The sequence below is a fragment of the Anomaloglossus baeobatrachus genome, chromosome 4 (genome assembly GCF_048569485.1).
Source record: "Anomaloglossus baeobatrachus isolate aAnoBae1 chromosome 4, aAnoBae1.hap1, whole genome shotgun sequence".
NCBI lineage: Eukaryota > Metazoa > Chordata > Amphibia > Anura > Aromobatidae > Anomaloglossus > Anomaloglossus baeobatrachus.
The window spans coordinates 242,627,554-242,642,392 of NC_134356.1; the positions used below are offsets into that span (position 1 = coordinate 242,627,554).

Sequence of the window (14,839 nt, forward strand, 5' to 3'; positions counted from 1 at the left end):
CGTGAGAGCCATTTAGAGACTGTAAGCAGATTGCACTGTGCCAGGCACTGAGCATACTTGAGCACACCGATGCCTGATCAAGTGGTTAGCATGTATAACAGCACCCAAACTCAGAACTTGGGCACGGATTTTTTTCAATGTGTTTAATACGAATTCCGAACTTTACAGTTTGGGCTTGCTCATCTCTAGGTTTAGATTTTGACTTTAAATAAATACTTTTTGGTCTTTGTGATACTTATCACAGTCGTTCAGTTACAAGCACCGATCTAAAGTGTCATTGTGAATGATATAGCTCATGCCAGTCATTAGGAGGCAACTGTACCCATAAAATAACTTGATATAGTTCAATTCTTCTCAAAATTAAGAACAACATTACAACAAAATTTCTAGTAGTGTCAGAACCGTAGTAGTCTTTAATTTGTCAGTTAGGATAATTTATCAAGATATTGTAATATGGTTTTAAACAGGACGGCGATAGAAAGTAATTAGTGATGAGTGGATACTAGCTAGTCTTTTTTGAATTATAAGTAGCGAATCCCAAAGTACTATTCTGTTATTCGTCACGAATAACCAAACTAATGCAAGTCAATGGAGAACCAAGCATTTTTCTGGGTAATCTTCAAGAAAAATGCTCGGGTTCCGCATTGACTTGCATTAGGTTCATTATTCATGATAAATACTAGGATAGTACTTTGGGATTCATTACAGATAATCCGAACCCGAATAGTTAGTATTCGCTCATTACTAAAACTAACGCGTTATCACTATGCACAAATCATCAGCTCTGCTATGTGTATACATTGGTACGTGTATACAGTTTTATTTCCCTGTTTTCTTCCTCTTTCCATCTAGAACCTGAAGCCCCTACAACCCTTACTGCTTTCAATATTTCAACACACTCCTTTTCACTATCCTGGAGGCAACCTCGTGGACGGGTGGAAAGATATCAAGTGGATCTCTTTCCTCAGCATGGCTTTGTTACTGTCAGAGATCTTGGAAGTGGGGAGTATCAGGTATGTTTTTCATTATGGTACGTGGATGGGCAACTTTTGTTCATACTCCGAGCTCATTGGAATATTCTTTGCAAAGCTGACCAACCGTAAAACTAGCTTTTTGTATCCCTTTTACTACTTTTTTTTTAGTATAGGATGCTTTCAAATGATCTATGCTAAATCTGTGAGCGCAAATTTCAACATGAGGAGGCTGTTACCCTAACAACAATTAATATATTTTTTTTTTTAAGTCCATCATGAAACTCCAGTCAGTCACCCAGGAGTTCATGAATAGTTTAACAAAGAAAGGGGAGTGCTATTGAGTAATACAGACTCATTAATTGTGCACTGTGCAGGCAGACCTTGCCTTAAATCATTAATGCAGGCAACATTTCCCTGTTACCACCAAAAAGACATAGGAACAATTCTACTTTCCGGAGAGTAAAATAATGATTACCTTTTTTATTGCTTCCGTGCTGCTTCTGTGGAGAGCTACACCTGTACAGGTAGGCTGGTTTATGTGATCTGCTTCTGTTGATACATTTTTTTTTATTATTTTGTTGTAGTTTTCCTTTTTTTTATTGGAAGCAAACATAAAAAGCTAGCCAGGGAAGGAACGTTAACCTTCACTGTCAAGTGAAGTTTTTCAGTTCATTCTTGGATTGAAACTTTCGCATTACATGGAAATATTTACTGTTGAGTTGTGTTACCTACACCATCATCTATCAAGCCTTCTGCTTCTCGGGGATTATGTGATGCCGGCACTTCCAGAATTGTCTGGCGCTTTCCTGCTCGCTACACTTCATATTTCACTTACTGAACGTCTGTTTGGCATTTTAGGCAGAAGTCTTCAGCATTGCTCCTGGTACCACGTACAGTGTAGCTGTTTCTTCAGTGTCATCTTCAGCCTTCAGTTCCCCGGACAGCAAGTTGGTGATGACTAACGAAACCAGTAAGTTTACTTTATTTCTCTGTCTTGTACTGTTGGGTGGGATCTTGACTTTTTCACGCCTTTGAATATAAACACAAATTGAATTATTGATAGAACTACATCTAACATACTGATCTTGCTCTATCGAAAAATCTAGGCTTGCTCATTTCACGTCTTTGTATATGTCCAGAGTCCAACTAGTTGTTTAATACTCCCCGACAATCTGGGATATTGTTCAAAGTATTTTTCATGTATTACTCAATATACTCACTGTCATCAAATGATCTGGATTATATATGTTACGGAAAACATCTGTAAGGATGTTTCCCATACACAACTTTTGAATGCCGTTTTTTATTTCCAAAAGTAGACCCAGGAGTCAGAAGAAAAACTTTGTTTATTATATTTAATTTACTCTGAGTATACTTCTGGTTAGCGCCCCCAAAAAGTAACATTTTTTACAAAAAAACAAAAACTGCAAAACAATATGTGTGAAACCATGCTGAATTTTGACAACTCCTACTGTAATTCAATTATATTCACCTATGCCCTTTATTTGTACACTATTCTCAAATATGTTTAACTCACATGCCTTCATTTACTTAAAGGGATTTTCCAACAAATAAAGTTTATTTTAATCGTTATATCCTGGAATAATGTGCTTAAAAAACTGTTTCCGTGCTGAGATAATCTGATATGCTGTATGTGTCCCTGCTATGTACTGTGTAATGGCCATGTCTGACCATACAGGGACGTGGTCTGATCATACCACAGCTCGTGGGCAGGGGAGGCAGTAATAAGGCATACAAACATTACAGCATGGCATCGCAAATTATTTTTTCTTTGTTGATTGATTGATTGATGATTTTGTGCTTTAATGTCTTTATACTCTTTTGTGTTTTCCCCTACCCAGTAGTTGTGGTATGATCAGACCATGTCCCTGTACGGTCAGACACGGCCATTACACAGTACATAGTAGGGACACATATATAAGATTATCTCAGCACAGGAACATTTTTTTTTAAACACATCCAATTGTGCAAATAATTATTATTCCAAGATCTATTGATTACAATTAACTTTGTGGGAAAACCTCATTAACAACTCATATACTTTCATGTACTAAACAGAGAATAAACAGAGAATAAAAGTGATAGATCAGAGTAAAATGATTTGAAGATAAAGTATAAAAAAATCTATAAAGTTAGTTTGTAATTTTTTTTGATCAGTAGTACAGCAGATAAGGGAATTTAGATCAACTTACAATATTTTGGACAATTAATTTTTACAGCTTATAAATTATGTAATGTAATATATAATACTGTTTTAGAATGTTTACTTGATATATCGGTAAAGCAAAATGTACCTAATGCCCCATGCATATAGGTAAGTTGTATGTATGGATCCTTTCTGCAGGCCCATAGTGTGCCTCTTTTGGAGAGTCACCAGTGCTGTGTACTGCTATTAATGGCCTCCATATACGTCTAGTACAAAATATCTCCATATTACAGAGCATGATAGTGTAAAAAAAAATCCTTGGCACTACAGTCCCAATGGTCATGTGCATGGGTTTTGTTAAAGGCCAATGGTAGACTGTAAAACTGGGTTCACACAAGCGATTCTAACTACATTCATTTGATATGTTAAGAAAATATTCCCACAAGCACTACAGTCCCAATGGTCATGTGCATGGGTTTTGTTAAAGGCCAATGGTAGACTGTAAAACTGGGTTCACACAAGCGATTCTAACTACATTCATTTGATATGTTAAGAAAATATTCCCACAAGCTGAATATGCATCAGATTTTCCACTGCATATTCCAGTATCAGCATCAAAATCTCTTGGCTATGCTGCTTAGACTATCCACAGCCTTTTTTAAGGTACAGATTTGGAATCTATAGCATGTCAGTGTTATCACGGATTACAATTATTGCAATGTTGGCTGAAATGGGCAAAGAATATGAAGCATTTCTGCAACAATATCCATAGGTTTTTTGTTTTGTGTATTTTTGCTGCCATGGATTTCCATAGCGGATATGACCCATGGAAACATACCCAAAGGATATACGCACAACATACTTAATTTTTTTGTCTGGAATTTGGAAAATTCCCTGAGTATTACAGTAGTAGGCATTGCGGAAGCAATGCTACAAAATCTTTTCCACATGTTGCACGCACACAGCCTAAATTAACCTGTGCTGCGGATGTGAAATCCAGACGAGAGTCTGCAATGTCAAACTGTACATTTCCACTGTGGATTTTACCAGGACTGGACACAAACAGGAGCAAGCCCCTGTTCAAGAACAATATATGGGCCCAACAGTACAACAGTTCATCGCAATGGACAATTCCACCTGTTTTGCAGGTAGACGTGGGCCCTCTGACCTCTTGGGCCTATGTGCAGCTGCCCAGATTACACCAATGGTATGTCCAGTCCACCCCTGGATATCACCCTTACTAGTGTGATAGCTATGGCAAGTCCAAAGTATTCCTGCAGCAAAACCTGCCACAAATTTTCACGTGCATTTAGCTACAGATTTAAGTCTCATTTGAGTTTTTTTAATAAATTGATGCCCATTCTAGAGTTGGTGCAAACGGATTTGTTTATTCCAGTCCATTGGCCAGAACAGTAATCTCAGTCTGCTGGACGTGAGCAGTGAGAACAGCCACTTACCTGATGGCATCTGTGGCTCTTCTTTTGATTAGCCAGCCTGGCACGAATTTATAGTTGCGGTATGATGGATATGTGACATCGTGACAGGCTGGCTAATCAAAAGAGGAGCCATGGATGACATAAAATAAGAGGTTGTTCTCATGACTTCCATTCTACAGCCACAGATTACTGTCATGGCCAACAGACCGGGTTGTGTGTATTGATTCACACCAAGCGTAAGTTATACAATTAGTACATCAGCCAAAAAGGCAACATATTATCTTTGGGCCCATAAAAGCATCTTGATCCCTGAAAAATTACTGGAAAAACATATGAAAATTGACAGAATTATATGTATAAAATTGTCTTGCGCTAGCAAAAAGAAATAAACATGGGGGAAAAAACATACATATTGCTTTGCTAAGCGTACCGTCACACTTTAGTGACGCTCCAGCGATCCCACCAACGAGCTGCCCTGGTCAGGATCGCTAATGCGTCGCTACATGGTCGCTGGTGAGCTGTCAATCAGGCAGATTTCACCAGCGACCAGCCCCCAGCCACCAGCGACGCGTGGAAGCGATGCTGCGCTTGGTAACTAAGGTAAATATCGGGTAACCAAGCAAAGCACTTCACTTGGTTACCCGATATTTACCTTGGTTACCAGCGCACATCGCTTAGCGCTGGCTCCCTGCACTCCTAGCCAGAGTACACATCTGGCTAATAAGCAAACCGCTTTGCTTACTTACCCGATGTGTACTCCGGCTACGTGTGCAGGGAGCAGGGAGCCAGCACTGGCAGCGTGAGAGCGGCATCCGCTAGTAACCAAGGTCAATATCGGGTAACCAAGCAAAGGGCTTCGCTTTGTTACCCGATATTTACCTTGGTTACAGCTTACCGCAGGCTGCCAGAAGCCGGCTCCCTGCTCCCTGCACATTCAGATCGTTGCTCTCTCACTGTCAAACACAGCGATGTGTGCTTCACAGCGGGAGAGCAATGTCCAAAAAAAAAAACCAGAGCAGTGTGTAATGAGCAGCGATCTCACAGCAGGGGCCATATCGCTGCTCAGTGTCACACACAGCGAGATCGCTAATGAGGTCACTGGTGCGTCACAAAAACCGTGACTCAGCAGCGATCTCGCTAGCGATCTTGCTATGTGAGAAGTACCCCTAAGTCTTTCCTTTTCCTATTTAACTATAATATGCAATTAACAGAACCTGCTATTGTGCGTATATTATTCATATGCAGGGGTACAAGGTTACAGTGATATGAGTCAGTCCAGAAGGATTTACTAAGCCTTTATATTAGCACGTTATCAAAATGCAAATTGCTACTTTTTGTGGAAGTTAAAAATAAGCTATTTGCCAAAAGATAGAAGATTGTTTATAAGAATGTCCAGCGCTATTCTGCCCTGTGTTTATCACGTGGGCAGGTGTGTGCCAAAAAGTGGTTGAGAAAACCGATTACACGCGATTACATGCACCAATGTCATTAAAGTATTTTCCTTATTTTAACTTATTATTATCAGAACCAATCTGGCACCATTGTGAAACTATTCTGCATAGTTTTACAACATTGCATTTCTGACATTCCTGTTAAAGAATGTTTCTCCGATTCCTGTATTTAATCATCTTCTGTAAGTCTGTACTAGGGAGAAGAGAGTGATGTTAACAGCTAATCTGTCTTACAAAGACTGCCTTCCCTTTATAACGGAGAGAATGGGTAGTCCGTCATGTTTTCACGTCATTATGGTAACTTGTGCCTTGTCTTTTTAGTTCCAGGACCTCCTGATAACTTAGCCGGAGAACGAGTGGGCTCTGCAGGAATCCTCCTATCTTGGTCTATTCCACGGAATACAAATGGGAAGATTATAGCATACTACGTCATTTACAGAGAGGTTTGTCCATGGATGCAGTCATCTTACACTCAAGTAGCAACCACGCCTGACAGTCTAGAAGTTTTATTGACTAGTCTGACTCCTGGAACGACTTATGAAATAAAGGTACTACCATCCTGATCATTCCTGCAAGCTACCAAATGCATAAAATACTAATATTGCAAGTAATATATGGAATACATTAGTCAAGTATAAGCAAAAATAATGAATTTATGCCACTTGCTACTATCCGATAACTTGAATTATTCTTAGTATGAGGATAAGATGTGCTTAGCAATAAGATCTTGTGTACAATTGATATCAGCCAACAATGGCAAGCCAAGGACCAAAGCGCTTCCTTATTTGTAAATAAAGGATATACTACATGGTAAATATACGTTATTATGAAATCTATAATGCCAAGGTGTACATGACCAATGCCTTGGACTTTAACTTTAAGGTAAATCCTCTTTCCGTATTGTGTTAGAGAAAGGTTCTATATCTTCGATTTGTCACCTGACTGTATTTCTACCCGAGGTCCTGTACATGTGATAAATTCACACAAGCTGTATATTGTAATGCACTGCTCATACGTTTCCATTAATGGAAATATCATCACTTTCTAAGCAAATGTCCATTGAAATTAGGGCCATATCCACTACAGGTTTGCATGGAAATCTTGAAATAGAAGTCTTTGTTAACAAAACAGGACTACTCGGCAGTAATACATCATATTCCAGCCTTGTAAAAGTACAGATTAATCACTTGAGGAAGGCTGAACTACCAATATTAGACACAACTCATAACCGGTGGCATAGTATATGGTGAAGAGACCCTTGTTCTGATTCCTTATGATCAAGAATATAATAAATAAATAAAAGCGGTAGCTTGAATACTAAAATAGACAGAGTATGGAGAAAAAACACAGTTTTTTATGACAGATATACAACACGCAAAGGCAGAATTACATATTTGGAAACTCTCACAATGATACTAAATCTTAATATACTAATAAATATTACATATACTAATAAGCCCCTATAAAGCTAAGTGAGCTTTTGGCTACATCCTTATGTAGGTATTCTGGCAAGAAAAAGTTATCACCTATTTACATGAATGGTGATGACTTCTAGATTGTTAGATTTATGCCTAGTGAAATTCCCGCTGACCATCAGAACTGGGTTTTTTTTATCTCCTGTTTAAATGTATAGATAACTTTAATTTTATTAACTATAGGTAGCCACTAACATACTCTATGTAAAGAAACATTTTTCCATGTAGCATTGTTTTGATTGGCTGATATGCTACGCCCTTTTCTTGGTTTCTAATAAAGGGGTGCCAGGTAGAGATTCAAGCAGAATTAAATTCTACTCAAATTTACCCAAAATCTACATTTGCCAAAGTATGGATTTTTTGTTATTGGCTTCTGCAAGGATTCATTGTTTCTGAACCATGACAGGCCATCAGAATGTGGAAAAAAATAAAGAACATCTGCGTACCCAACTCACCTCTCTGGCACCTCCGTTCCTCACCGTCACCTGTACAGTCCTTACTGCATCTTCAGATCGCCACCGCTTGCACTGAACTCCGGCTTGCAAGTGTTCCCTGCTAGCGTGTGAAAGATCACAGAGTGCACCATGACCTTGTGTGTGCATATGTCAAACAATCTCTGGCTTCATGAAAGCCGGAAGTCCCAGCCCAACATGAGAGGCCCGGGAATTTCAGTGTGAGTGGTAGTGATATGAAAATACAGCGAGGACTGTACGAATGATTGTGAATAGCAGATGGTCAGAGAGGTAATCGGTAAAGTTAGTATAAGGATTTTTTTTAATTTTTCTTATATCTACGATGCTCTGGAGTCTGTAGAGGGATAATAAGGGATATTACATTTGAATTTCCTGGGAAAATTCTTCTGGTCTTACTAGAAGAAGGCATCGCTGCCGAAACACGTTGTTTTCACATGTAACCATCTATGAAGTTGATATTTACAATGCCGGTGTGATGAAAAGTTTTTAAAAATAATTATTAAAAGTAAAGTTTTATTGCCACCATGGATTCCCAGTGGATTTTTCTCTTCATGTGGATCATTACTTTTGACATATTGAAACAAAAACAAAACAACTAAAGAAGAAAAAAATGCTAAACACTATCATTTTATTAGATAATATTAACCCCTTCACGACCATGGACGGATCTTTCCGTCATGGATCGTGTCCCGGTAAGCCCCGCCCCCTGCCGCGGGCAGGTGGCGTGGATCGGCACACATATCAGCTGTTTTCAACAGCTGACATGTGTGCCTACATGTTCCGAGTGGAATCGCATTCCACCCGGAACATTAACCCCTTAGATCTCGCTGCCAAAGTCTGGCAGCGAGATCTATATGCGCGCGGCCATGTTTTCTACTTACCGCCGCCCCCATCGGAAGTCACGTGAGTGATCACGTGACGTTCGGTGGTTGCCATCGTAGCACAGGGTCATGTGATGACGCCTGCTGCTATGAAGTTTCACTTTCCTTTTTCCTCGGCACGGAGCAGAGGAAAAAAGTTAGTGACTATTTCTGCTGTTTACAGTGGTATAGCTGTGATCAGCAGATAGCGATCAGCGATCGGATTGCTGATCGCTATAGCCCCCTAGGGGGATTAGTAAAATAAAATAAAAAAAGTAAAAAAAAAGTTTAAAAAATAAAAAAAAAAACAAAAAACCTAAAAGTTCAAATCACCCCCCTTTCCCCCCATTGAAAATTAAAGAGTTAAAAAAAAAGTAAATATACACATATTTGGTATCGCCGCGTTCAGAAATGCCCGATCTATCAAAATATAAAATCAATTAATCTGATTGGTAAACGGCGTAGTGACAAAAAAATTCCAAACGCCAAAATTACATTTTTTGGTCGCCGCAAGTTTTACGCAAAATGCAATAACAGGCGATCAAAATGTAGCATCTGCGCAAAAATGCTACCATTAGAAACATCAGCTCGATACGCAAAAAATAAGCCATCACTGAGCCATATATCCCAAAAAATGAGAACTCTACGGGTTTTGGAAAATGGCGCAAAACGTACGCCACTTTTATTGGACAAGCTTGTGAATTTTTTTTAACCCCTTAGATACAAGTAAACCTATACATGTTTGGTGTCTACAAACTTGCACTGACCTCAGGCATTATACCCACTCATCAGTTTTACCATATAGTGAACACGGTGAATAAAAGATCCCAAAAACTATTGTGCCATCACACTTTTTTTTCAATTTTTCCACACTTGGAATTTTTTTGCTGCTTTCCAGTACACCATATGGTAAAACTTATGGTTTCATTTAAAAGTACAACTTGTCCTGCAAAAAACAAGCCCTCATATGGCAAGATTGACGGAAAAATAAAAAAGTTACGGCTCTCGGAAGAAGGGGAGCAAAAAACAAAAATGGAAAGTGCCCCGGGGCTGAAGGGGTTAAAACCACAACCGTGATTCATCATGACAGTACTGGCTATATAATTGAAAAATAAAAAAAGTCAATAATTACACTTTATATACTAGTTAGGGACACAGTATATAGATTACATAAATTTCATAATGGAAGGCAGGATAAATATAAGAAAATATTCTATAACTTTATGGTTCGCTAATGTGGACCCTACCTAGCTGCTGAGGTTACATAGTTACATAGCTCTAAACAGTCCCTATTAGTAACATGGACTAATATAAATAGGACGCTGCACAAAGATAATTGGAAAATATAGTAATAACCCTAAGAAGGATAACAGAAAAATTATAATATAGCAGAAAAAATATTAACATACTAGAAAGCTTATAAAATACTACTGGAATTATTGATGATCCATCGCTACTTTTGAAATTTCCCTGCTCGTTTCCCCTCTAGTATAGGTTTCATCAGGGAATACTGTAACTTTATGGATTCATATATGAAGCTGGTTTTAAGGACACCAATTTGAAAACTTGGTAGATAACGTGATGAGTTGCAGGTCATATAAGATGTCACATGATGAAATCGCCGAATTTAAACTCTACAGAAGGAAAAGCGATGTCAGTTGCATGCCAGAGGTAGCCCACCATACTATATATCGGAGAGATTATAATAGAAACAGATGTAGACCAAGCCTCACACAGCGCTCAAACATATGCACACTATGGTATATGAGACATATGTGCACTATATCAGGCTTGGTTTACATTTGTTTATAACGGAAGGTACAACATGATCTCAATGATCGGTAGTATGATGGCCACCAACAGCAGACCCCTTTGACTTACATTACTGTTGGGTGGTCTGTCATTCTGATTGAGCTCACTCACCTATCACATATTCTGAAATACCCTGTTAGTGAATTGAGTTCAAAGAAAGAAGCCCTTAATTCATAACCTCCATCAATTAACCAGAGCCGAGATAGGTTAGAAAACTTAGCTCTCAGTCTAGTTCTAACTGACCTGACTTGCTTGAAGATTCCACAGACTTTGGTTACAATGGCTACCATTTAATACTTCAGTTCTCCTGTGGTAGTGCTGCAAGAGAAATATGTATTTCTGTGGGATATCCCCTCGGATTACATTTAATTGCTGAAGATCTCACATCACATCCTGAAAACAGCCAATTTTCAGTTGGCATCCAAACCAAAAAAAAGAAGTTCCCTGATAACACATAATAAAATGCACCAGTTTCATTAAAGTTCTATTCTTGTAGTAAAACCATTAGGAACTGATGATGGTACTACAGTATAATAATGTCCATCTTGAAACTGAAAAGAAATTTAGATTTTTTTTTTTTAGATTATTACTATTATTCATTTAGATCATTTTTTTCCCATTACATTATTGAACTAAACTGTGAAATTTACAAAGCTAATATGATGCACACCGTCTGATTACTTCTAGGTGGCTGCAGAAAACAGCGCTGGCATCGGATCGTACAGCACTTCCTTTCTTTTTAATACTGCAGAAAGCGGTAAGATTATAGTCTCAGTATATTAAAAATAAATCACATATACGTGGTCTTCTACTCTCAGATGTATTTTTATACAGAAAGCAAAAACTGTTGTTTTCTAAAATTTTTATAGGATTGCAAGCTATTTTGCTATGTGAAATATATAGTAAGGAAATAGTAAGGGGATAAAAAAGGTCCTGACTGAAAAAAAAGTGTGAGTTATGAGTTTCAGAACCCTATACACTACTTACTGAATGTTCCTAAAAGTGATCGATAAACACTACTCTGCAAAGTTTCCAAATAATCATTACCATCCATGTTTCGCATTCTCAAACTTTAAACAACATGTCTTAAAGGGAATCTGTCAGGTGATTTTCTAGTACAATCCTAATGTTAGCTTTAAATAGGGCTTAAAGAGACCTTTAAGGTTCATTAAGTTTTATTGCTCTATATTATCCTGATATCTTGTTGTAAACTCCATAGAATTCAGAGTGACAAAGTAACTAGTCAAGCATATGTAAATATAAACTGCTTATGCACTACTCCCTCAGTAAAAATAAATCTGAACCGAATTTGCACTGCTGCCCCCACCCATGCTCCCTCCCACCTCTCAGCAGTGATAGTGAATGTACTGAGAGGTGGGAGGAGGGAGCAGTGGATATACACATTGTATTTACATTCATTTGACTAGCATGCATATGACACTAAATTCTAGTGCGCTTACAGCAGGATAACTGGATTAGGTAGACCAATAAAACTTACTAGTCCTGAAAGGTCTCCTTAAGCACTATTTAAAGATAACATTATTATTGTACTACAAAATCACCTGACAGATTCCCTCTAATAGCTGTAAGATTTCTTTGATAAAAGCAAGAAACTTTGAGGATCATTGGTCCAGGCTTAGTTCTTAAAGGGAAGGTGTCGCGGTTTTTTATTTTTGTATTAAAAATAGTGGTTATGATATCAATTATTTTTAATACAAAAATAAAATCACTGCTTAATTAGTTTTTATTTCATTCAAATTTTACTGGAGGCACTGGGGGCTGCCATGCTGGATTTGCTGTGTGTGTAATGACAGTTACTCACTCCTTTATGGCAGCCCCTGTGCATAGACTCTGTGATAGTCGGGATCCGACCCCTAGGCTTATTACAGGAGAGCTCCCTGCTGTGAAATGGATGCGCCCCCTGGGCTGTCCAGATCACAGCAGAGGGAGGAGATCAGCGCCATCTTTCTGCAGCTCACAGCGGTCATGCTGTGTACTGAACTTTTCCCCCTGTCACCCGTTCGGCCCATGGGAGTAGTGTACAGGTTCCCCCACCCCCCCGTCGCTGATGCTACCGTCTCCAATGACACCACCACGCTCTCCCCCCATAGCCTGTCACCTGTCGGCCGGTGTGAGTAGTGTACGACCCCCACCTTCCACATCCTCAGCGGGCTTGATTGTGTGTGCGTTTGGCAGAGCATTTTGTGTGTGTGCATGTGGCAGAGCATTTTGTGCATGCGTGTGGCAGATTATTTTGTGCGTGCGTGTGGCAGAGCATTTTGTGTATGCATATGGCAGAGCATTTTGTGTGTGTGTGTGCGTGGCAGAGCACTGTGTGTGCGTGGCAGAGCACTGTGCATGCATGGCAGAGTATTGTGTGTGCATACGTGGCACAGCATTTTGTGCGTGCATGTGATAGAGCATTTTGTGCTTGAGTGTCTGGCAGAGCATTGTGCGTGCGTGCCTAGCAGAGCATTGTGCATGCGTGCCTGGCAGAGCATTGTGTGTGTGTGCATGTGGCAGAGCATTTTGTGCGTGCATGGGTCAGAGCATTTTGTGCATGCGCGTGGCAGTGCATTTTGTGTGTGCCTGCATGGAAGAGCATTGTGTGTGCGTGTATGTGGCAGAGCATTTTATGCGTGTGTGTGGCACAGCATTTTGTGTGTGCGTGCCTGGCAGAGCATTGTGTGTGCGTGCGTGGCAGAGCATTTTGTGCGTGCGTGCATGGGTCAGAGCATTTTGTGCGTGCGTGTGGCAGAGCATTTTGTGCATGCATGTGGCAGAGCATTTTGTGCGTGCGTGTGGCAGTGCATTGTGTGTATGTGCGTAACAGAGCATTTTGTTAGCGTGCATAGCAGAGCATTGTGTGTGCGTACCTGGCAGAGCATTTAGTGTGTGCATGTGGCAGAGCATTTTGTGCGTGCGTGCATGTAGCAGAGCATTTTGTGCATGCATGTGGCAGAGCATTGTCTGTCTGCGTGCGTGGCAGTGCATTGTGTGTGCATGCGTGTGGCAGAGCATTGTGTGTGCGTGCATGGCAGAGCATTCTGTGTGCGTGCCTGGCAGAGCATTGTGTGTGCATGTGTGACACAGCATTGTGTGTGCGTGCATGTAGCAGAGCATTTTGAGCGTGCATGCATGTGGCAGAGCATTTTGTGCGTAGATGTGGCAGAGCATTTTGTGCGTGCGTGTGGCAGAGCATTTTGTGTATGCGTGCCTCGCAGAGCATTGTGTGTGCATGCATGGCAGAGCATTTTGTGCGTGCGTGCATGGGTCAGAGCATTTTGTGCGTGCATGGCAGAGCATTGTGTGTGCGTGCCTGGCAGAGCATTGTGTGTGTGTGCCTGGCAAAGCATTTTGTGCGGGCATGTGGCAGAGCATTTTGTGCGTGCGTGCATGTGGCAGAGAATTTTGTGCGTGCGTGTAGCAGAGCATTGTCTGTGTGCGTGCGTGGCAGTGCATTGTGTGTGCGTGCGTGTGGGAAACCATTGTGTGTGCGTGCCTGGCAGAGCATTGTGTGTGCATGCGTGACATAGCATTGTGGGTGAGCGTGCGGCAGAGCATTTTGGGTGGTCGTGCCTGCAGAGCATTGCACCGTCATGCTGCTCGGTCACAAACACAGTATATACACAGTGTTCACATGGTATATAGTATATACACACAGTATATAGTATATACACACAATACACGGTATATAGTATATACATACGCTGGCTCCGCCTCCCTCATGCTGCTCGGTCACACACACAGTATATAAACACTGTACACACAGTATGTAGTATATACACACAGTATATGGTATATAATATATACACACGCTGGCTCCGCCTCCCTCATGCTGCTCGGTCACACACACAGTATATAAACACTGTACACACAGTATGTAGTATATACACACAGTATATGGTATATAATATATACACATGCTGGCTCCGCCTCCTTCATGCTGCTTGGTCACACACACAATATATACACAGTGTACACACGGTCATTGGATATACGCACAGTGTATAGTATATGCACACAGTACATGGTATATAGTATATACACACGCTGGCTCCGCCTCCTTCATGCTGCTCGGTCACACACAGTATATACACAGTTTACACACGTATATAGTATATACACACAGTATATAGTATATACACTCAATACACGGTATATATTATATACACACGCTGGCTCCTCCTC

At 40.2% G+C, this 14,839-nt stretch overlaps 1 protein-coding gene across 1 annotated transcript in view; it reads left to right on the top strand.

Moving 5' to 3' along the window:
* Nucleotides 1–14,839, top strand: part of PTPRQ (protein tyrosine phosphatase receptor type Q) — an 855,789-nt gene that overhangs the window by 225,484 nt on the left and 615,466 nt on the right. The window contains exons 18-21 of the mRNA XM_075342420.1: nt 853–1,013; nt 1,833–1,944; nt 6,350–6,576; nt 11,336–11,405. Of these exons, the coding sequence (XP_075198535.1) occupies nt 853–1,013; nt 1,833–1,944; nt 6,350–6,576; nt 11,336–11,405 (570 nt within the window). The remainder of the gene's footprint in view (nt 1–852; nt 1,014–1,832; nt 1,945–6,349; nt 6,577–11,335; nt 11,406–14,839) is intronic.